At 47.0% G+C, this 25,138-nt stretch overlaps 1 protein-coding gene across 1 annotated transcript in view; it reads right to left on the bottom strand.

The window, feature by feature from the left end:
• wds (WD repeat-containing protein wds) overlaps window positions 1-25,138 on the bottom strand; it is a 194,787-nt gene that overhangs the window by 131,450 nt on the left and 38,199 nt on the right. Inside the window, exons 4-8 of the mRNA XM_070529944.1 lie at window positions 19,962-20,035; window positions 11,160-11,249; window positions 9,217-9,306; window positions 2,243-2,326; window positions 2,129-2,184 (exon numbers count right to left, since the gene is read on the bottom strand). Coding sequence (XP_070386045.1) covers window positions 2,129-2,184; window positions 2,243-2,326; window positions 9,217-9,306; window positions 11,160-11,249; window positions 19,962-20,035 — 394 coding nt within the window. The remainder of the gene's footprint in view (window positions 1-2,128; window positions 2,185-2,242; window positions 2,327-9,216; window positions 9,307-11,159; window positions 11,250-19,961; window positions 20,036-25,138) is intronic.

Raw genomic sequence — 25,138 nt, 5'->3', positions numbered from 1 at the left:
GACAATCAATGAACGTCAGATTAAACGGACATCGCGCGGACACAGCTAAAAAGCTTCCCAAAGCCATCACCGAGCATTTCAACCAACCAGGTCATAACTTTGATGAACTTAAACTTTACATCTTACAGTCAAATTTCCGTTCTGAACGAGAAAGGAAATACAGAGAATCATGCCTTATGCATAAGTTCAAGACATTGCAACCAATAGGCATAAACGTTTCAAAGGGAGCTTTAGAATCTATTCGCTATGCTAAACTTCAAGCTATAGGCAACAACACTTAGTTTGATTTCTTGGCGTATCCCCCCACCCTTTTTTTTCTTTTTTTTTCATTCTGCCTTTCGTTTTTTTTTCCCCCCCCCAGCCAGTGTGTCAGACACCCTAACACGCATGCGTTGACAGATCGAGGTGGGGGGGGGGCGGGGGGGCCCCGGTAACGTTAAGGGATAAGAAAAGAGCAGATTGGGTGAGGGAACAAACGCGAGTTAATGACATCTTAGTTTAAATCAAGAAAAAGAAATGGGCGTGGGCAGGACATGTAATGAGGAGGGAAGATAGCCGATGGTCGTTAAGGGTTACGGACTGGATCCCAAGGGAAGGGAAGCGTAGCAGGGGGCGGCAGAAAGTTAGGTGGGCGGATGAGATTAAGAAGTTTGCAGGGACGGCATGGCCACAATTAGTACATGACCGGGGTTGTTGGAGAAGTATGGGAGAGGCCTTTGCCCTGCAGTGGGCGTAACCAGGCTGATGATGATGATGCCCCGGCTTTGACCTTGTGCACAGCGTTCCTCTACTTTCAATTCGACACGCTAACACACCTTCCCTCGTTTTCGCACCCTCCCACCTCACACCCTCTCCCCTTTGGAAGAACCCCACCTATATATACTGTGGCGAGGAAAGCGTACGTCGCCTTGAAGAAGACAAGTCCACTTGTCGAAACGTTGGCTCCTGCATTCACCTTGTTCACGTTTTGCTCATCGTCTTGAATTTTCATCTCCCACATTCCCCGTCTTTTCCCTGGATGTCCATGTGATGTCACAGGATGCCCGAACTGTCCACACCACTTGACTAAGGGCAGCTGCAGCAGCAAATCCAACACTCTGTCTTGCCTAGGTATCTCCATGGCTCCGCATTTCAGTTTTTGCGCAAAAAAAAACGTAGCGGCCTCTGTCAAGCGCCGTTTTACTCACCAACTGCAGTAAAGTGCGGTGATGGTGGATGCCACATCATCACTCCCCACTCGGGGGATGGATAATTTGAATTGTAATAAAGGTATGCGGACCCTTCAGAAACAATTTTCTCTTAAACTAAGTCTTGGCTCAAAACAAGCACTGCGAGATTTCTGTAATGGTATTTTAACAGTCCATGCTTACCTAATATTTACTTTCAGTGTCCCTTCAAAGTCTGCTAAGCTCCACTGAGACAGATGCTGCCCCTAAAGGGGTCACTATTGGGGTCACCATAGGGGTCAGGCGCCTGCGTGTTGACTAGTCAAGTTTGAATTATCCAGCGAAGGCGAATTTTAGGATCAAAATAACGAAAGTTTGGGCCCATAGAAATGCATAGCCACCGACTGGGATCCTCGGTTGGGACCCTCGGTTAGAACCGAGTTAACTGGAAAATCGAATTTACCAGAATGAAATGAATGGAAGTCGAATGTACACTCTACTCATCCCACTGCGTGAGCATTAGTTCTGTTGCCATGTTGCGCTCGCAATGGCGATCATGCTGGCTGTGGTGGCTCATTGAGTAAGCCATCGCAAACACTGCATACACGGTTTTGTTTTTTTATCAGATGCACAAGTACTGCACAGGTACTTTCTGAACCAATTTTAATGGGAAAAAAGGTGCACATTACAATTGGGTCAATACTGTAACCATTATCGTGAACTACCATTTTCATTGCAAAATAAGCATTTTGAGTAGGGGATGATGGAACGTGTTTGTCGTCCCCCCAAGCTCCACCAAGACAGAAGCTGCCACTGAAGGGGTTGCAAATGGGATCACCACTGGAGTGGGGAATCATCTGGCAAAGGCCAATTTTGGGAACGAAAGAATGAAAAATTTGGGCTCCACAGAAATGTATAAGCGCCAGAGTCAAACTAACCAGAGCATGATGCAGCCAACTTACCAGAGCCCATCATAGCTGCTGGAGACGATCAGAGAGCCATCCCGGTTGAAGTGCACCTGCAACACAGCGCTGGTTAGTAGAGAACCTGGTTAGTAGAGAACTGGCAGCACTCACAGCAGACACAGGATCTGAGTGGGCCGGCAGAGTCTTGAGGCACTTGCCAGTCTTGACATCCCAGATGCGCACACTCTCGTCAAACTGCAAGGGAAGACCTGCATTGAGTCATTCGGGACACAGTGGCGTACACACAGCAATAAACCCTGCATTTGGCTACCTGCATTCACGTTCTCTTCAATCCATGGAAAGCCAGCAACTGGAAGAATGTTTTGCTGAAGCATGCAGCTGCACACGGTTGGTACAGATTCCGCACAGGACATTATACTTGCAACACTTGTACTAAATGCTTCTGAGCACTCTGACAGAACATCATGATGTCAACAGTGGATGTGCCATCTAAACACTGAGCACACACTTTGGCAAGCCATTCCCTACAGCTTGCCAACCACATGTCCGTGTGGCATACTTGGCTAGCTCCTCATTTTACATGAGCAGGCAAATGGCACCTCTCATTGCTACATGGAACAAGGCACCTCTGATAGCACAAAGAATGGAAGCCCTACGCAACGCTGTGACAGTAACGCACACAACTAGTCTTTATTTGGAGAGCTGCGGAGGCTGATCGTGGGTGTTTTGTATAAGATGTCAGATGGTTGGCAAAGGAATGCACAAGGACAAAGAAAGCTGTAAAATCAAGGTGCACAAACACGGGTCCCTTCCTACAATCATGGAACAGTGTAGTCAAAGGCTGGCTAATTCATTCAATGTGAGCAGCTCCGACCTCTTTTTCGTTACAGTAAGCAGTTTTGCCTATGTGCAGGACAAACCTGTAAAAAACTACGGTAGTTTATTGTACCCATTTCAATTCACTGAGCCCTCTTTAAAACACTACTTTTCCTTCCCTGTAAATGGCATTTTTTTAAATTAGCCAAAGTCAGATGTGCCTTCATTTTTTCGATTTAGGTAAACACACTGCATGTGGGCCCACCTGGAGGCAACAGTGTCCGCCCCAAAGATTGTCATGTCATGGGTTGCAGTGCAACACTTGTGTGCATCATTCGCATGCAGTGCCTAGAGCAAAAAATCAGTCAGTCAAATATATCAATCGTAGATCAATGCCTGCAGTCTGGACATTTTGTTTCTACTGCTCGTTTTCACAAAGGTATTTTCAGCCTTCCTCCTTGGTCGAGACGTCACTGCATTTGAGCCAACAAGGATGGCCAAGCATGAAAGAAACACCACCGAGTATTTCCCTTGTTGCCCCCTTTCATAACCTTTTCTTTCCAACATACTCTAGGCCTCAGATCTGGCTTTTCTTGCTAACTCTTGTTTCTTACAAACCCTGTTCACTGTGACAGTACAGTACCTTGATATATAATCGTCGTATGTGAACTAAATTGTACAACTACCAAAATCTGGTCTTTATAGTAATTGATAGATGCGGGGTTGTTATAAGTGGATTCTACTGTGTGCAGCTACTGTGAGGCTATGGACATCAGTGGCCCTCTGGTGAGATTTAAAAAGTTAGGCATGGATATGGGAGAAGAACAGATGCTATTAAAAAAAACCCTGAATGGATAGACCCATCAAACATGGCATTTTTTTAGCAGAGCAAATACAGTTAAACCTTGATATAACCAAGTTTGTAAAATTGGCAATTTGCTTCATTATATCAAAATTTTGCTTTATTGAAATTCCATCTTCTGTTCAAATAAGTACAGTAGCCAATGAATTTTTCTTACGGGAAAGGGGCTGCCAAATTTTCTGAATTACCGGGCATTTGGAAAGAAAAAAATAATGTGGTTGAAATTGAAAGCCCGCGACCAATATATCTTTCTATATATCTGTCGACAATATCTTTACACAGGCAGTGTGAAGCAATACCAGCCATGCTTTTGCATCCAATCCACCCCCACGGTCAATAACGTTGCCCACAGTGGGACGATGCTCTCATTAAAAGCGTCACCAGCGCAAATGCTTCGTCTGCCTCTTTTCAATGCGTCCCAGGAACTCGAGATTACGCAATTTCCAGAACTAAGCGCGTGAGAAGACAGCGCATGATGCCATGCCATCTCAGCTAGCCCAGTCTTAGCACATGCGGGAGATTACTTCTAAAGTAGGACGCACGGGCTGCATATTGACAGGTATTAAGACTAATGTGCACGTGTCTGGTGCAGTGCGAATGGCCAGTGACTCTAAAAGAATAGAAAGAAAAGTGGGATTCAGCGCGAGCTCGCAGGATGCGGTACCTCAGCCAACAGCCAATCGTGAAGGCACATGAGTTGTGGAAGAGGGAGGAGAAGAGAAGAAAGAAAACAGGAGTTGTTGTTTTTTTTCTGTCGAGAAGAAGCCCGGTGTGCGAGATTGAGGAACTGAGGCTGTCAGGCTGCGAGTCCAAACCCCAAGACGTCAGGAGTGCCAGGCGGAGAAGTGAAGCTGGCAGGCTGCGGGCCCTAACTACAGGACTTCAGCGACAGTCCATACTTGATCCTACCTCCAGCCGGTAGCGTTTGCAGATCCTGGTCACATGGCGTGCAAGGTAAGAACTTTCTACCACTCCCCTCGTGTGGCTCCTTGGCCGAGCTGTGGCTGATCCTAAAGGAGCAACCGACACCTCACAACCAATGACTCACACGACCGACACACTGCAGCATGTCAAGTAATTGTGACCAGTCACGAACCTTACTGTTTTAAATAATTGTTTAGTTGTGTTAGAACATCTAGAGCTGCGTGAACGTTTTTGTTAGTTATGGCATCTCGTTTAGTTGGTTTGTCTGTGTTATGCTTTGTTTTAATTACAGTTGTACCTCAATATATCAAACAACACGGTGATAGTGAAATAGTTAGATATAGCCAGAATTCAATATATAAAATCACATAAAAATGCGGAAGGACTTCTGCAAATCAATCAACGAGGCGCGATCAGGGATCGTTGTTTGGAGCGCCCATTTGGTTGCGCTGCGTGCAACTGACAGTCGCGCTCTTACACTGACTTCGTCCGCCGTAAGAGCGCGACTTCGTCAGCCGCGCAAAGTCAGCACAGCCATGGCCAATCGCGCATGGCATAACCAAATGCACTCCCAACAACGATCCCCAACCGCACCCCAATCGTGCCGCAGTAAATACTCACTTGAAGCTTCACACAAAGTATTTATTTATTTCGCAGAAAGTACTGCAGCAGTGTAGCCTGGTTCTTATTGGCAGCCACATGCTTAAACATGGAGCCCTCAACATAGTCTAAACGATCCACAAGTGATAGGCTGCTACCCTCTATTGTGCCGCAGTAGCTGCATAGAGGGGCCAAAGCGGCTACAGCCCCAGTTAAAGTTGGGAGCGGGGCAACATCAGCGCTTGCGAGATCAACCTCGGCAGCATCTTCGTTTGGCCGCTACTTCTGCTGCGATCTCCACGTCAGTCAATTGAAGCATTTTGAAACACAATCAATAACAAAGTATTAAGTGGCATATGCCAAGACGTCTATAAACAAGCCTAGTGAGCGTGCGCTGTCGCGAGTCTTTGTGGATGCAAACCGCCAGTCCTCGCGAGGCACGGCAGACGCAGAGCACAGCACCGAGGAGGAGTCAGTGCAGCAAACGCAATGTGCACTGCATTGTTCGTGTTGTCAAACTAGCCAAGCTGCCACGTGTGTAAGCCGCTACGTTCAAATGGCGCCCTCGGCACGATCAATGTGTGCAGCTACAGTGTGCAGCAGTCGGCAATGCCCATTGCGCCACCGCTATCTTCGAGGGTATTACGGGAAAGCTCACCAGGGTGGCGAGTTCAATATATCCATTTTACGTCTGACCCCGTTCAAAATAAAAAATTTTGAATGCATGCAATTTTCCAAGTGATATAGAAAGTGTTCGATATATCGAGGTTTGGCTGTATATACATGTTTCATTAACAATCGACTTCGTTGTTTCTCTTTGCCACTGTGGATTCGTCTCAGTGGTGGCCAGAACAATTCAAATCGTGCATGTGTGAATACACTAACGGGCAAACAACCCTGCATTAATCTAAGCAAACCAAATCATAGCACATGTGCTCAACCACACTGACAGCCACGCGCAGCAACAGCTGCGCTAGAGAAGGAGACGCATCTCATTCGTTTACAAGTGCTTATTGACGTATCCACCAGGAACGTTCGGGGAATGTGGGAAATCATTTTTACTGCTGAAACTTCAAAACCTCGAAATAATGAAATTCGTAATGTATTTTTACTGCTGAAACTTCAAAACCTCGAAATAATGAAATTCGTAATGTAACAAAGTTTTCCCGCTGCAAGGTAAAACTTCGTTATATTGAGGTTTGACTGCATTAACTTTCAGGCCGACCTGCTTTGATTTCAGGAAGTCATTTCAGCTGATGGTGTCTCACTTCTGGCACCTGTGCTGAAGGACCGGGGGCTGCATGGAAATGCACTTACACACTGTTCGCAACTGACCGAGAAGCTTCACACCCAAAACAGTATCAATCATGAGAGCAAAAATCAAACGTATGTGCAGTTATTATATAGATGGCTGCCATTACTCAACTAGTGCACTCCATTAACATGGACAGTCTACCGTAAAATTCCAGCAAGCGCCCCCCCTTACGGTGAAAGATAATGCAAGAAAGCTTGCAAGGGGCCCTTGCTCGGTCACGGACCGAAACACAAGGGCTGTCAGCCCCGGGTCTAACGGCCAGCGAGCGAGGCATATACCATCTCCCAGCGATCACAGGCTCACCTGGCTTGCCCGGTCGCTTCCATCAGTGCCAACAAAATCAGAAGTATTGCAATTTAAGCGCAACATAATTGTGTACACGTTGTGCTGGCCAACATAGGTGCTTTATCACGAGCTCTATGCAGTCATGTCACAAGCGCCACCGGTCTCCGATTCAACGGCCCTGTGAGCTAGGCCTGCCATCTCCTATCAGCAGCTCTAAATGGAGCCAACATGGCGGACGTGGCTTTGCGGAAACACGTCTACACCGCCTACATAGTTGTATTTATATTGGCATCTTTTGTGTATAACGGGAGAGCTGTGCAAAAACATTTGTTTTCACTTTATTTGCAAAGTCATTCCTGGTGCCCATGCAGGGGCGCCGGGGTTCTGCACGGAGCTACACTCCGCTTGCTCATTTGTACCATGCGTCCCAAATCGTTGTATGCAGCAAGTCGAATTCCAATGCATCATACGACAAATTGCACCCAAAATCGCACCATGTGTCTCTGGCTGTGCGACACCTCACACGTCTAACCAAAATGGCAACTGACTAAGGCAATCGCTATGCAGACACCTGGCTATGATAAAGTGCACTAGACAGAGGGAGTGGGTCCAGCGCGGGCTCTCCGCTGAGGCTTTTTTTATTGAAACGTAGGTGGCGCCACCATTGGCTTCACCTGAATGAGTGGCCCAGTGCGCCAGCCGTATGCTTGTAGTGTAAGATACCCTACCGCAGTTGCATGGAGCTTTGACAGACGTTTCACGAGTTCTGATACTCGGTAGCGGAAGCAGTGATTTTATTCCCATCCGACCTGTAGTCCATAAAATGGAAGAAGAGTGACAGAAAGGATGCAAATGACTCAACAATGACGGTGCATCGAGCAGATGACAGCTACTCAGCCCATGAGCTCACCTCAGCCAATTGGCACAGTTGAAACAGCCCGAGCTTCAGGATAAGGTGACGGCAGCGCCAACACAATTCCCACATTTTTTTGCGTCACCATCAGCACTTGCCAAGGCATCCCCTGGACCCACTCCCCATTCTAGTACACTCTAACTATGGTGAACTATCGGGCCTCGGCAGAAGCGCGGCTAAACAATAAATTTCTTTCTCACTAAATTGTATCATTATGTAATATGCCATTTCGTAAAAAGTTGGCGAAAAACCTGTAGCGAAGTGATCCGGTGAAAATGCACAAAGTGGGGAAAGGGAGGGGGCACTTGCATGGTAATTGGCACCAATTTCAAATCACCGGAAAGTGGAGGGGCGGTTGGCGCTTGCTCGGAATTTTACGGTAGTTGGAACACCTCAATTTCGATGCTGTTCACACGCCCAGACATTCTGGGACTGAGCAAACGCTGGCTAGCTGTCTTCGAAAGGCGATACCGCTGCATAAACGCAAGAGATATCTGAAGGCATACCACGAGAGAAAAGTAAACCAAAAAGGCACTTGAAATTGTGCAAACAAGTATCTACAACCTGCAAGACAAGATGCAGATAGCACGCATGAGTGTACCACATGCTGTTCACAGAAAAAAAGCCTCACAGAAAAAATATTCTTTCAAATGTTTGCTGCCTCTCATATCGCACTGTCTCATATGACAGAATGGACTTTAGATGATAACACCAAAAGTAATGAAGACTGAAGGTGACCATTGTCACTTGACTGAACAAGGTTAAAGACCTAATGGGCCCCCGCATTGAAATCCCTGGAAAGATGCAGCAAACCCTATTTGCCTATTTTTTGTTGTCTGCTAGCCAGAGAGCTGCCAAACCAACATCTTCTTGGCAGGAGCCTGCAAGCAGCCAGAACGATCCAGCCCAAGAAACATTTATGCATGGCCCAATGGCAAAGAATGCGTGCCCTGGCAGGCAGCCAAAAGTGGAACACTGAAGAGGCCGATTTGTCTTTCTGCAAGCCCCCATTACTGCAAGCAATGGCAATAGGGCTGTCGCAGATTTGTAATCACAGCCGTCCAGAAACATCTGCTGCTGAGGATGGCACACCTCGTTGTAATCGCAAATGTGTGCAATATTTAGGGTTAGAAATTCGTTATTTAGATATGTTACTAAAACAGAGAAATAATATTTGGTTCATCATACTGAAATATTTGGCATTTTAGAAGTCGCAGTAATGGAATATTTTAGATTAGAATAGGGGGATTTTCAAATTTTCATTAATGTGAAAAAAATTTGTTAATATGACATTCGCAAAAACAAGACTTAACTGTAATTACAGCATAAGTAAAAAGGCAGCACATTTCTTTTGCTGGTACCAACATGACACGGCCACAGCCAGACTGAATTGACAAAACAGTGCTAACCGAGCCTGATACGATGAGGTTAGACTGCGGGTTGAAGTTGCAACAGAAGACGTAGTTGCTGTGGCCTTTGAGGGTCTTGAGACATTTCCCCTGCATCATCAAGAGAGCACAGTCAGATTCACTGCATCTGCAACGTTGACATGTTCAAACACGCACACTGCAAGTATTGCATACAAGCGCGCCCGACTGAGCACTGCTACAGATTACAAGTACAGTCGAACCTACTTATAACGATACCAGTTTTAACAATGAAAAGCTGCTGCGCCGTCAACTTTTGTGTGTTTTCCAAGGTGAAATAACCCGCTTACTACAATGCCCCGATGCCACATTATCGGCTATAACAATGAAGTCTGGCTGCTGGGTGTCCAAGCTGAAAGGTAGTGAAATGTGAAATCCTTGAAAAGAAAAAAAAACGAGAAATTTGAGCCGTTGCACGATGGGCTGCTGCTCCAATAGCTGCCGTGCACTAGTTTTCCAGCTATCTCCATACGGTTCTACCCGCCGTGGTTGCTCAGTGGCCATGGTGTTAGACTGCTGAGCACGAGGTCACGGGATCGAATCCCAGCCACGGCGGCCACATTTCGATGGGGGCGAAATGCAAAAACACCCGTGTACTTAGATTTACGTGTACGTTAAAGAACCCCAGGTAGTCGAAATTTCCGGAGTCCTCCACTATGGCGTGCCTCATAATCAGAAAGTGGTTTTGGCACGTAAAACCCAATAATTCAATTCCATGCGGCTCTCTCCTGTCGCCCTTTCACCCCTCTGTAATACGAATGGACCGCGCCAACTGTGCCGCTCGTAGATTGCTCACATGTTGCTTGCTGGCTTCTCATTCCGCGCAGTTCTGCAAACAGCTTAATCCCTCGTGTTTGGCTTTGTTGGTTGTGTTGAAGGCATTCCTGGCCACGCTTCTCAGCTTCACTTGACTCGCTGCCGAAGCGGAAGATGGCTGATCTGCCCGCTGATCATCGGCAATGCACGACATTGCCGGTGAAAAGAAAGCGCACGGCTATAGATTTAGAACTTAAGCGCTTCTAACCAATAAGATGATCGTCGCGAATGCCCTTGCATCAGATAGCGACTGCGATGACGGCAGCGATGACATGGTAGGGCAGGCTGCCTCAACGTTGTCCTCACAGGAGGCCCGGCAGATGATTCAGTCCCCCCTCCGGGGCTTCGTCCTAACAAGGAACCTTCCGCTGCCCAACATGGAACACTTGGATGCCTTGGAGAACTATGTCGGCAAGCTTCGCATAAAGCATACATGGCTGACGGAAATAGGCTTTTCTCGTGCAAGCCAGTGAAAACTACGTGGCAAGATGCTTGTGGCGATCTCTTCTCAGCGTTTCTTCTGGATTTCCCAAGCTGAGAGGCTGCCGCGGCAGCCTTCTTCTCGCAATTTTTGAAAGGTGCCTCGGCAGTGCTTGCATATCGCTTGCCACCCATGACACCTCTTTGCAGTTGTTGTAGCAGTGTCATTCTTTAACGCCAACAGCCACGGCTTGTTTCACGTGATCGGAGTGCCTAGGAAGCAGGTAAAACTATTGAACACAATCAGCAGCTGGGCGGAGGAAAGTGGTGGGGAGGGGCACTGGCCCCCCGCCTATATAATTTTCTCACATCAGCGCTGCCATCCCCCTATCTTGATTTTTTTCATGCAACCCGGTTATAACAATTGGTTATAACAATGAAATTTTTGGTGGCACTAGAATATTGTTATAAGTGGGTTCGACTGTACTTGGCTTTGAACCTGGCACACAAAATCATGCCGCCAATTGCAGGTCAACAATCCAAACTGGCCACATGACAGATTGTTGCCCCATAGAAAGGAGGAATGATGTTCGTGACCCCAATTGTGTGCTCAAACAGAGTAAGTTATTCTGATATACCACTGCATTCAAACTGGGGACTTGCCAAACAGCTATTTCATGTGCACTTACACTGCTCACTTCCCAGATCTTGAGCGTCTTGTCATCCGAGGCACTGACCAAGAGTCGGCTGTCTGTGGACCAGGCAACATCCGAGATGCCCTGCACATGCATCTTAATGCTCACAGGCCTGACGAAAACCACGGCAGCACACATGCCGCAAAGAGTTGCCACCCATCAACACATGTACCAAATTGTTTTCTGCCGCAATGTAACATTTCAGCAGGGTGTCTACCAAGTTGACATTTCCAAATTCCCTGAGTTTTCCAGGTTTTCCCTGAGTGCCATTGCAAATTTCCCTGAGTGATGCAGAACTATGTTTTATATCAACACGGGCTGAAACCATATCACCTGATGCTGTCACTCTCTAGTACATGAAAAAAAAAGCAACTTAATCCAATTTGAATACTAAGGAACAGTGTTGATGTTATTCAAAAAGAGAATAGAAGGCAGGGGTTAGTAAAATGCACAGCAAATAAAGTGTCTTCGAAAAATTTGCAAATAGGGTCGGACATTATCAAATACGAATAAAAAGGAGATGCATACAAAGGCAAATATTTTCTAATATGAGCTATTTCTATCAACTGATCGCAACCTCAGTGGGATGAGGCCTGAACTCTGTCACAATTGAGATTCTCTCTCAACAGCTCGTAAGTCAACCTCAACAGTCCTGACATACTCTCAGCCTGCGCACGACACCCGAGTGTTGTGTTGCACTGCTTCAAAGAGTGTATTCTGGTTTGGATGAGGGACACCTGCATCTCGGCATCAGCCAAAACTTTATTTTTTGAGCTCAAGCTCTTTCAAAACGGCGGCAACAAGCTTCCTTTCTCGTTTATTCCTCAATGCGTAGGTCACTTCTGTTCTTGTCCGCCTTCCACCACTCATTCGCCCCAAGGACCATTTGAAGCATCTTGATCAGTTGCACAGTCCACGACCGATTTTTCGAGCTCCCTAGGGGCCGCAAGAACGTCCGAAAAATCGGCCAGTTGGAAAAAAATAAATGCGTGTCATTTACTGCCCTTAGGGGCTCAAACCGCCACAGGCACGTTCGAAAACGCTCTGAAGGCCTGTCGGTACACGTATTAGGCATACCTGTGCTCGTACTGTGACAGGAAATGCCGGGTGCCCGCGTGCATAATTAAGATATGCATACTGTATTCCGTGGCAATAACCCCTTCCCACGCTTGTTATGCTTCACTGCAATACTTTTCCGTAAGCTTTACCGAGTAACATTTCTGTACAGAGGCGAAGCTGACTTTCACGAACCGGCATTATGCAACGCACCGCGTTTTCCAGGTTTCTAAGCCAATCGCGAGGAGCACAAAGGTGGAGTCCGTGCCATTGCTGACAGCAGCAAATTCTTTCAATAAAAAGTTCGGCACCCACTGGCAAAAAGCTTCATAGCGAACGTCGAAGCAGCTAGGCCTAGCGTTGCCGCAGTGGTGGCAACGGGTGCCAGCGGATCTGCGTGCGAGAGTGCCGGTTCGAGGCGGCGAAGTAATCAAGACGGCAGCGGTGGTGCCTTTGATTAATGCCGTTTCGGACCTGCGGTCGCGGCAAAACGTCCGGAAAATCGAACGGCAAAGAGTTCTAGCGTCGGAAATTTCACACGTTCTGATACGTTGACACTATGGGGTATGAGGTGGCGCCGCGAAGCCGTCCAAATTATCGGGAATCCGGAAAGTCGCTCGTTGACTGTACACTGGCAACTCCTCCTGCCAACAACAGGGCGTCAAAGACGATTCATTACGATTCCTGTCTGCTACTCGAGCCAGCATTACCGCGACTTTCGACCCTTTCAATAAAATTGCCGCTAATTTTCCCTGATAGAGGCCCAAATTCCCTGAGTTTTCCCTGACTTTTTCCAGACTACGCGAAATCCCTGAGAATTCCCGGTTTTCCACGTTTTCCCGGTTGGTAGACACCCTGTTCAGTCATGTTGTCCTTTTAGAGCGGTGCTCTTAGGTGCCCGTTCCTGCACTGAGCATGGGCGTCCCTCGGCATAACAGAGTGAACGAGCACAGCGAAGGATGAAAGAGGGGCATGAGTTGCAGGGCATGAAAAACAACGATAGCAAAGGGAGCGCAAGGAGGAAAGCGGTGGAGGTGGGTGTGGCAAAAGTGTGAAGAAAAGCATAGTGCCGTGCAAGACGGGCTCTGCGGCAATGACCACTACGAGTAGGTGCCAGAGTAGCGCACTGCCCTCGGTTCACCAATGACGCCATCAATAAGGCATGCGGCGAGCGAATCCACCAATACCATACATGGAAACAAAGCGCTGCATGAGCGGAGGTCTGTCTGCAGCGGCTGCTGTGAATCGCACCCATGCATCATCCATGCGCTGCCTCTCACACTCTCCCAATTAGCAAGGCAGTCGCACCACACTTTGCTCCGTTTGCATTGTGCCGCACAAACAGACTGTCTATGCCTGCCATGCTACTCACAGCGTTCTTTTCCTAATATAAACAGTGTACCTATATAATCATAGTACGAAATATTTGCACACAAAATGAAAACACATATAAACCTCCGCTCAACTTTCGCATTAGGGGGCATCAGTCATCGGTGAATTTTTTTCAGTGCCCACTTTTTGAGACAAAGGAAGTGCCTAGTCAAACTTGGCTGGTTTTTTAGCCTGTAAACATGCTAACACATAGAATGAAAAGCAGCCCACACAACTATAATTGTAACATCCTTCTATTCAGCTGCAAATCTGCCACAGCTGCAAAAAACTAGAAGCAGATATTGACTCAAGAAATTTAGACCACAAAATCAGTAGATGGACCCACTAACTTTATCTTTTATATTATACTCTTTAGGTTGACTGCTTTGCTTTGAAGCTCTATAATTTTCATATGATAACATGTTCTTGAATCAATTTTATCCAATGTTTATTCCCACGAACCCCTAGCCAGGCCATAGAAGATAAACCGAAAGCATGTACCACACTTGTTACTCAATGTGCTGATCATCGTGTCCAAAGCATGAGGTCCCAGTACACAATACAATATGCCAGTACTGGTGTTGCATTTCTGCCAGCTCACACCGAACACTATGAACTACCATCAATTCCTACCAAAGTCTATGCCAGTGACCATTCAAATATATTAATCAATATGACCAAGTCAAGCCTTATTTTGCTGAACACAGGCAAGAAATCTGCACATATTGAACTATTCTGAATGAATCACAAACATTTTGGAAAAGTACATCTACTGATAAATAGGTGGCTGTGGGCTCAGCTGCTGATGTGAAGGTGCAAGCAATTCACTCTTTTTTTTTTCCTTGGAAATTATGCAACACACTCAATGTAGTTGAATAAAGTGCCACAAGATGACGCTACCTGTGCTGATCTTACACAGCCTCAATAAACATAAAAACTCCTTCAATTTCCATGAGCACTTGAACCAGTGAGACCAAATTCATAAGCTTTGTTAAGAGCATTCCAGAAGATAAAACCAGGCATTGTTTAAGTGCCTGCCCAGCTGGATACGTTTTCAGTATTGGCCAAAGAAGGGGTACAGTGTCGTGAATTAGCAACACACTGATTCTGACAAATATAGCAGCACAGTGAAGGTTTTCATCATCACCATCAGCAGCAGCAGCAGCATCATCATCGTGTTTTATGTCCACTGCAGGACGAAGGCCTCTCCCTGCAATCTCCAATTACCCCTGTCCTGCACCAACCGATCCCAACTAGCGCCCACGAATTTCCTAATTTCATCGCTCCACCTTGTATTCTGCCGTCCTCGACTGCGTTTCCCTTCCCTTGGTACCTATTCTGTAACCCTAATGGTCTAACAGTTATCTAATCGGCGCATCACATGACCTGCCCAGTGCCATTTTTATCTCTTAATGTCAATTACAAAATCGTCTATACCCGCTTGCTCTCTGATCCAAACCGCTCTTTCTCTCTTAACGTTACGCCTAGTAATTTTCGTTCCACCGCTCTTTGCACGGCCCTTAACTTGCTCTCAAGCTTCTTTGTCAGTCTCCTAGACTCTGCCCCATATGTCAGCACTGGTGAAATGCACTGATTGTGCACCTTCCTTTTCAATGATACTGGTAAGCTCCCAGTCAGGAGCTGACAATGTCTGCCGTATGCGATCCAACCCATTTTTATTCTTCGAGTTTCCTTCTCATGATCAGGGTTCCCTGCGATTAATTGACCTAGGTAAACATACTCCTTCACAGAATCGAGAGGCTGGCTGGCAATCTTGAACTCTTGTTCCCTTGCCCGCCTATTCTTCATTATCTTTGTCTTCTGCATATTAATCTTCAACCCCACTCTCACACTCTCTCTGTTAAGGTCCAAAATGTTCGAATTTTTTGTTCGAGTATAAATGGACAATTAACTCCAAGTATAATTTGGACAATTTACAATTGGTCAACCTGTTTTTCTTGTTAATGCAATAATGAGAGGCTTTAGTTCCATCCCACCTGTATGAGACTCCAATGATTAGAGTGTCATATGAGAGCTTAACTTTAGCCCATTCTGCGGTCTGCCATAATTGCTTTCTAATATGTCGAACTTCTTTTTGAAAAATCCTGAAGTGCATAGATGTACAATTTATGAGAGGTTTTCGGTACAAATACGCTTGGTACAGATACCCTTCCTCAATAACCCAGAAGTTTAATAACAGGTCACAGTTTATTCGCAGCCTTCTGACCCAGTCTGAATTCTTTTCAATCCCATTTACTGATAACCACTTTCACAGTCGTGGCTCACTGAGACTGCATATCCTATTGTTTCCAAGATCTGATGGTGAAGAAAGTAGTAGGGTTGTCTCAATCTCTGCAATTCGATACTGTCTGCTTGGAAGATAGCAGCCTGCACTTTTCTGTGGCTCACTAGAAAGCCATGCAGCACCTCCGTAGGATTGGCTTCGATGTCCCCTCAAGCCCAAAAGCACTTGATAGTACACAGTGGTCATCACTTGGGCCCTGTAGGATAACTTTTCCAGCGTGACAGAGGTCATGGAAGGACCATCAAAGGCTGCGCGTGCATAGAGGTGCAGCTGCGCAGGTTCAGAGCCTCGATTAAAAATTATCTTGGCAAATCGTTTGCACAATACTACCTTTTACAATTTTATGTTGGCATTCTTCTCTGGCACATTTCCAAGTCCTTGCCTGTGAAGGGTCACCTGCAAATCTGATATCCCAGCCATGGTTATATCACTTGTACTGTCATAAAAATAACCATATCGAGAATGGCAAAGGACATTTCCAGGCTGCTGGGAAGAGAATTGGGGGACCTGGCCCCACAGGGAGCTGTTACAGTGTGCACTGCTACGATTAATTGCACCGACTGGCTTCCAATGGCCAAACCAATGCCATCCGCAGTCATGCTCATACCTAATGTCTCTTGCCCTGGTAAGCACTTGGCCTGCATTCTGCTTGGCCGAGGAAAGTGCACAAAAAGCACAATCCAAGGTCCTGTTGCAAGTGTGGAACACCGCAATGTTGTCACGACGGCACTCGATAAAAAATTCAATGCTTGTACATAATCCGACATTTGCAAGTGTTCCCACTAAGGGTGATTACAGTCAAACCCAGTCATAACAATACCGGTTCTAACAACATATCAGTTATAAAAATGAGAAGCTGCTGCACCGTCAACTTTTGTATGCTTTCTACCGTGAAATAGCCCGCTTACTATAAAGCCCCCATGCGGCATAACCGGTTATAACAAAGTCTGGCTGCTGGGTGGCCATGCTGAAAGGTAATGGAATGCGAAATCCTTGAAAAGAAAAAGAAATTTAAGCCGCTTCACTCTTGCCCGCCGCCCCAACAGTCACCGCGCGTTCATAGAATGAACCTGCTTTGCAGCCTTCTCTGCATCACCAGCCTCATGAGCCTCTCTCCTGTCACCATTCCACCCCTCCAAAATTGTATGGGTTACGCCCATAGCACTATACCGTGCCGCCCTCCAAAACATGATGCACCACACCAACTGCACTGCTCCCAGATTGCTCGCTGGCCCCTCATTCTGCACAGTTCTGCCAACGGATTAGGTCACTCATGTTTGTCTTAAGTCGTTCCTGGCCACGTGGTTTCTCCACCTCGTCTGACTTGCCACCAAAACAGAAGATGGCTGATATCTACCAGCTGATCAGCTGCAGTAGACAATGTTGCCGGTGAAAAGAAAGCGCACTGCTATAGATTTGGAAACTAAGTGCAGTACCATGAAGGACTACAAAGACGGTAAAGAAGTGTGCGACTTGGTGAACAAATACGGACTATCACAATCGAAAGTGTTGACAATCATCCGCTCAACAGAGAACTTTCACAAAGAAAACTGCTCGGTAGACAACAGGAGCAAATGCGTTCAACAATGTGCCCCTAAGGAGGTGAAAGAGGGCCTCTACGAGCAGTTTCTCGGTGCCTGTCCCATGAACTTGCCCATCACCGGGCCGATTCTGGCCACAAAGGCGAAGCAGTTTGCCTTACTCATCAACAATGTGGACTTCTAGCTAGGTGGCGGCTGAGTACAGCGCTTCAGAGAGAGGCACGGCATTGATTACTAAGCTGTCACTGGCGAGGGAGCTTCCCTTGAAGTAGAGGCAAAGCATAAGCGGGTGGAGGAAACGTTCACCAACACCCTCGACAACTACGCTGACGCCAACATATCTAATAGCGACAAAACAGGAATGTTCTTCCAGATGTTGCCATCCAAGGCGCATGCAGTCAAAGGAGACACGTGTAAGGGCAGCAAAAACATCAAGCTGTTCTTGTGCGCCAACATGGGCGGGAGCGACAAGTGTCCCCGCATTTGTCATTGGGAAATATAAAAATCCCCACTGCTTCCATGGTGCTGCCCCGATACCGGTACACTACCGTCGCAACCGCAAGGCATGGATGACACAATAACTTTTTCCTGAGCGGCTCCTGGAGTTTGACCAGCGTATCGAGTGATCTAAGAGGAAGTTGGCGCTCATCATAGATGATTGTAGTGCCCACGACTCCATGCCAAATCTAGTAAGCGTGGAAGTATTTCTTTTCCTGTGGCTGAATAAGACGGCAGGCTTGCAGCCCAAGGACGCCAGCGCGATCACCAATTTTAAGGTCACGCATGGTCATTGCATCAGGAACAGGTTAGTCTTGTTGATGGACATGGCCACATGGACAAGGAGGGAGCAACCAGACTTGAAGATTAATCTAATGATGACCTTGCACTTTATTTTTGGTCCAGGGTTCGAAGTAAGCGCTTCTACGGTGCGCAACTGCTTTAGGAAAGCGTGCTTTGTCCAAGGCAGCAGTGACTTATACGAATCCTGTAAAGCTCCCACCAACAAAGTGACGCTTGATCAGAGCAGAGTTAAAGGGAAGCTGAAGAGTCTGTCGAATTCAATGAGACGCTCATATACGGATGCGGGAACCTTATAAACCATTTAGGTAAAATTTGGGGGTTTTTTTTTCAGTTAGGAGCGACGTAATCGTCGGTTGAAATTGCGCTGTAGCTCCGCCCCCCGCCGAGTGAGCGAGCGGAGCGGAGACCAGAACCCGCGGTGTTGTGACGTCAACTCTAGTGTTTCGTTCCTTCACAGCGTCCGCGACCGTGCCTGACTGCGCTTGTTTCTGCGTGCGTGCCATCGTAATCTGCTTCGATCGACCCTACATTCCTTTGTTGGTGCGTCTGCGTTTATGTAGAGTGGTAGTCAACGTGCGTGGTAGTCAACGTGAGTGGTAGTCAACAGATGAAGGTCACTACACGTACTGCATGAACCGGGAAGCTTTTCACGCGTTTAAACCGTCTTTGTAGATTGCAGACAGCTTTGGACAGCGCACAAATGCCGACAATCGCATCCCCGCTTACGTTCCACGAGGAGGCATGCAGGAACACAACACTACAGTTGTTTGACCGGAAACAAGCTCACTAGATCGGTGAGATCACTAGATCGCTTTGCAAAAAACATACTCACCAAAGAGCATTTCCAACACGAGGAGATCCCAAGACTTTGCTTTCGTTCGCGTCGAAAGCACTGCTCGCACCAGCATTGTTTGCTTCTTCGAGAGGCCGGCTCTTCGCAATCGGCTCGTACATGTAGGTAGTAACGCCGAACTCCTTAGAAAAACGCAGTCTCTCTAAATTTTCCATTACCGTTTCAGAAAAACAGCACCAAACTACCTGGCACCGCGCTTAATGTGTAGCGGCAGCGGTCGGTTACTAGAGTTGACGTCACGAGGCGCACCGACCAATCACAGGCGGAAACGAGACGCGCGAACTGGGCGTGTCCGCTGCTGCACTTTTCGTCGAAATAAAATATATTTGCGCTATCTTTCGCTCAATTTCGATACGATATTCGAATTCGGAGGGTTGAAAACCATTATGTACAGATGTTCACTCATTTTTTCTGGAAAACCTTTCAGCTTCCCTTTAAACAGTTAAACGAGTCAACACAATCAGCAGCCAGATGGAGGAAGGTGATGGGGAGGGGCACTAGCCTCCCCGCCATTAGAGTAGTTTTCTTGCACCAGCTCTGCCATCCCCCTATTTTGCCTTTCTTGGTGCAACCCAGCGAGAACAATTATCGGTTATAACAATGAAATTTTCGTGTTATAAGTGAGTTTAACTGCATTAAGGAAGCGCAGATTACAGCCTGCGCTAACTGCTCACATATATGATGCACATGATGACATTGTCTCAAGAGAAGAGCTGAGTGAGTTTGAGCTATGTGGACAGATTGGGAACCTCAAAGCCAGTGTACTCAGCAAGCCGAAAATTCAACAGAATTTCAAAAAGCAAGGGCAGACCATAGTTGCAGATACCGAGCACTCACTGATTACAAGGCACAACCAGAGGAGAACTCACCAGTTTGTGCCCTGAGATGGTCTTCTCAAACTTGCCATCATAGGCACCCCAAATCTTGATCAGTTTGTCAGCCGCTGCACAACACATCAAACCATACATACAAAGTGGCTCAGTCAAGAAGCACAATGCATTACTGGCAGAAAGTACAAGACAATTGAGCATGCCACACACCCTTCTTTGCACACAAATGACAGAGAATAGATTCATTTGCTGCAAGTCGCTTCACTGTGAGCGATTTTGGTTGCCATTAAATAGCCCTGGTTGCAGTGCTTTTGTGCAGAAACTATGTAAAGCCATTTTGACAGCCTCGTTCTACTCACTTGCACCAAGCGATTGCGGTTTCATCAGTTGCACACAATTTCCCTGAAACACAAGTCTTGCTCATTGAGCTGCGAAAGTTGATTTAATAAATACTACACCACTCTCAGCTTATCAAGAAACACCACTTTACATGCTATTGAAATGGATTTGCACAACGCTGACCCTATGAGCAATGGTCAGGAAAGGGCATGACGCTCCCGCACTCCACAATACACAGAGGCACTACAGCAGGGTTCGTCGACTCTTCTGACACTGCGAAGAGAACGCTCCGGAATGAGATTGCCCACAAACAAAGGTTTATTAACCCAAGATACAACACAGCCTGACAGTCAAGGCACTTAACACTTTCCTGTCAGCGCCTATACCCATCGATAACCCGCTATCAATGATTTCTACTTCAAATTTTGTCATGCTCGGAGAGCTTTCGGACAGCTTGTGCTATCCAGAACCTTTTAGTTCAGCATGATGAGTGCTCGTAGCTTCCAACATGGCATCAATGTCACGTGCAGCTGCCCTTCGGAAACGTCGAATTTCGACGGATTTTGATGAGTCTGCATCATAATTTTTTTATGGTGGTAGCAGCACAGACTAGGAAGATGATTTTGATTCATCCAACTTCAGCAGAGATGGCAAAAGTGCATCAAATAGCCCCGGAACGTCAACAGGTATCCACCGGCAAGTTACATTTTCTACTGCGAACCGTTTCATTGCTGCTGCGCTCATATCTAGCGATATCTGCTGTGTTCTAAAGGTCATAGTTCTTATCTGTAGGGTGTCAACATCATTTTGGCAGAACCACTTGCCGGCAGAGGTGCAAAAAGTGGAGTTTTGTGCAAGAAGGCAGGAGTGGACCTCGGTATTGCGCTCCGAATTGTTGCGCAGCGGTCCATAAACGCCGCAGCACAGCTCTGACGAACCACCGAATGGGCACTAGGGCTTACATTTTCCCCATGTATACAAAGAACTTCAACAGATAGAAACCTCATATCTGCGGGAATGTTGTACGTAGCCTTTTTGTTCAAAAAGTATACTTCAAATTTGTTTTGTTTTCTTGGAGCAAAGCAGCATCCATGTTTTTACAGAGTTCTCTTGGTTTCTTTACAAATTTGTCTATTAAATAATTTTTTTCACATTGTTAATAAATGTTTGCTTGAAAATAGTACCATTAGAAAGCACATTCCTTCTATAAATTCATACCATACATTCTAATGTCAAGCATTTGCTGTAACACTAAAAAAATCCTTTACTAGACTACCAAAGAACTGCCTATTTTTCCGTAAAGAGAAAAGTGTTAAAGGGAAACTAAAAGTTGCCATGAAGTCAAGTTAAAGTGATAAAGCAATGCTCTAGAACATCTAAGGCGTCAATATAATCACGAACAGAGCTTTAGTAACCGAGAAATTGAGGTAAATGCATGACACGATTTGAGACCCCCTAGCGACATTCTGATACTAGCCCGATGACGAAGGCACTCCTCATCATAATTTATGTCACCAGTACTCCACTACTCGTATTAAAAAGATAATTTCATTAGGTTATAAAATAGAAGAAAATGCTGCTTGTCTACTTCTGTTCGATTCTAAGAAAAAAACGTTTTGACGTTACCCTTCAGTAGTATGGGTGGTCGAAAGGTTTCGTTTTCGCTTGACTCTGTGCCGCGCTCGCTTTGGAGTTTCAGTTGTTTCATTATCGCGTCGTGCTGCCCTGGTTCTGCTGGCTCGCGAAACTTGCATTTGGAACAAGCAGCGAAATGCCACGTCCATGTAATGTCGTGGGATGCACGAACAGTCTGTGGAACTTGGCTAAGGGCAGTTGCAGCGGCGAATCCAACGTTACTTATCACCGTGCGCCAACGAGTGCACCTCTCCGTTCGAAGTGGTGAAGTGCCATACCTCTGCCACAGCGCGAAAACAAAGAGCCGAAAATCACATAGTGTGCTCGCTGCACTTTCGTCCAGAGGATTACGAGTTCAACGCCGACTTACTGAAGTCGTGTGGAGTGCCTTCCAAAGCAATGCTTTCCCGTAATGCTGTTCTGTCGGTCTTGCCTTCATTCTCCGAAGCGCAAGAACAACCGCAGATCAAAGACGGGGTGGTGAGTGCGGCATTTGATTGTCACAAAGGAAAAGCTACAAATGTGCGAATATGTACAGCCATGACATACAGTTGCCGTCGTAGTAGTATGCAACCATGGCGGCAGCGCGAGCCCTCAGCAGCAGGTCACGCTCATCAGTACTTAAATCACTGAAGTTGAGCCCAGCATCGCAAGCCAATGTGTCAATGTCAGGGTCATCCATTGCAACGAGCGTCAAAGTTGGCGTCATAAAATAAAGAACCAGCTTATTGTCGTGCGCTCTCCCTTCTGCTAGCCACCATAGTTCCGCTTACGCACTGCTGTTGGCTCTGTTTCTGGCCGCGCGTTTGTGTTTTGTGCAGAAATGCCGTAGCACCGTCTGCGGGCGACGTTTTACTCACCGAAGGCGCAACGTCACTATGAGACCATGACATCACCGCTCCTCAATCGGAGGGCGGGCGATTTGAACTGCGCTAGAAATATGCGGACGCTTCAGAATGCATTTTCTCTTAAAATAAGTCTCTCCTTTGCATCAAACAAGCGTTTCGAGGTTTCTGGGATGGTATTTCAACAGTCCACTTTAACTTAATATTAACCTTTAGCGTCCTTTTAAGGTGAAAGGCTCACTGCAAGATAGGGCTTGCACGTCTGCTGTGCCAGGGTTAATCGGGTAGCAGTCCAAGTGTGAGAATGAGAAGTTGTGAGAGCAAAGGTTCCACATAACCAACTCATTGCAAGCCAGTGAGCATCTGCCATGGCGACTAGGAGTTCAGCAGAGGAGAGCTCGGGTAGGGCGCCCAGGAGTTGCTGCTCAGGAGGCCAATCAAAGCGTGTAGTAGTGACACATGCTCACGCAGCGACTCAATGCCAGAAGGAAGAAACATGGTTCACAAGGCGTGGCTGCCATTTTGGCAAAGCAGCCACCCCGAAAGTCCCGGGGCTCTCTGGATTGTGCGCTGACAGGAATGGCAGACCGGGATGACTGGCAGTCAGGTCAGCAGTGGAGTGACCACCCTCATCCAGGTGCCAGAGCAGGCATGAACTGGCCACTGCGAGTGGCAGCCTAGGGAGCGGTAGGCAAGGCTGACATGAGTTCATGGCCCCCAAAGCAGGAGTCAGTCACGGCGGCAGGACCAAAGACAGCAGGCCTTGTGGTCAGGGACAGACTAGCCGCACGGTAGAGCCAGGCACAGGGAGAAGACTGGACAATGCAGGGTTAAGGACAGGAAAGCCCCCCAGCAAAGCCCACTTGCCAAGTAAGGTGCCCGCCCACCTAACTGACCAAGAAGGGGCATTTACCAGGCTAAGGCTTGGCCCTAGACTGCAAGGGCCAATCACAGTTTCGGTGTGCGCCCTCATACCATTGCTGCATTTCTCCGTTCACCAGCATGGTAGGGAATAAAGTACACCTACTTGTTAGTGGGACAAAGCTGACTAGGCAAATCATAAGGCGGGTCAGCGCGATAGGGTATATAAGCTGCAAGGACCTGCCAATGCTTCAATGTGTGCCCTCGCATCATAGTTGCATTCCTCCATTCACCTTCCCAGTAGGGAATGAAGTCCAGCCACCTGCTAGTGGGAGAAAGGGTGCCTACGTGCGTTTTCGCAGATTGTACTGGTAGCATCACCTGGGGACAGCCGTGTCACAGTTTGCCTGCAGTTCGTTGACCGGCTCTGTCTCTCCCAGTCGCTGCTCCTGGCAAATAAATGTTTGAGGTACGAGACGTGAACTGGACTGCCGACTGGTCTCCCTTGAGAGTTGGACAGCTTGTATACCAGAGGGGGCATTGTGGTCTCCATTCAGTAGGAGCCCAACCATTTGGCCGACAGGGAAGCAGAGATGCCTTTGGCAGAGTCACTCAAGGCATGGTTGCATCTGAGGACGAGATTGCTGACACCGTAGTGCAGGTCCCGATGTGACTGGTCGTATTGGGCCTTCTGTCCAGCTCATGCTTTTACAAGGTTGGAACGGGCCAGCTCAAAGTCCGCATCTATCTATGAGCACAGCTCAGTCGCACAGCCAGAAAGGCCTGCTTTCGTGCCGAACACCCTGCTGCCGATCTGCAGAACACAGCCCATGGGGTTTGGCAGCTCGGTTCCAAAGTTGACAAAAGCAGGCATGTACCCAGTTGATGGGTTCACCATGAAGCACAAGAAGCCTATCTCGTTAAGACAGACATCCAAATCCCTGTGTTGCTGGGCAAAGGTCGCAACAATGGCTTGAGATTCTGGTTAATCTACTCTGTTGGTTGTTTAGAAAAACAGAAAGCTGAGCTAGTTGGTATGGATTCATTATGCAAAAAAGGTGAGGAGTGCAGACAGGACACAAGAGAAGTGGACAACATGAACGCCGACTATCTAGGGCAAACGGGGCAGTGTATCAATCAGAGGCTAATGGAACATAAGAAGTCGTTAACCAGTGGATCGCCTTCTAATCTTTCCCTACATTGCCAAGATTGTAACTGCACGCCAGAGTTAGATGAATGCGCGATATTGTACAGGCACAAGAATGAAGATACGCGTCTTATGGTAGAGGCATGGTATATCTATAATGGTGGAAGTGCATGCGTGAGTCAGCCTTCGATTACTTTACATAAGAAGAGATTAAGTGCCTTAACAGCTACCTCTCACGTAGACCGGCACATGTACCCAACCGACACATGGTGATACCATTACACAGCTTGCGCAGATGAGTTTTGTGTCTTCTTTCTTTTTTCGCCTCAGTGCCCCCTTAAGTTGATAGTCGGCGTTATGTTGTCCACTTCTCTTCTCTTGTGTTCTGT

The sequence above is a fragment of the Dermacentor albipictus genome, unplaced genomic scaffold (assembly GCF_038994185.2).
Source record: "Dermacentor albipictus isolate Rhodes 1998 colony unplaced genomic scaffold, USDA_Dalb.pri_finalv2 scaffold_36, whole genome shotgun sequence".
NCBI lineage: Eukaryota > Metazoa > Arthropoda > Arachnida > Ixodida > Ixodidae > Dermacentor > Dermacentor albipictus.
The sequence above is the reverse complement of the archived record's forward strand: the minus strand, read 5'-3'. Positions and strand labels throughout refer to the sequence as shown.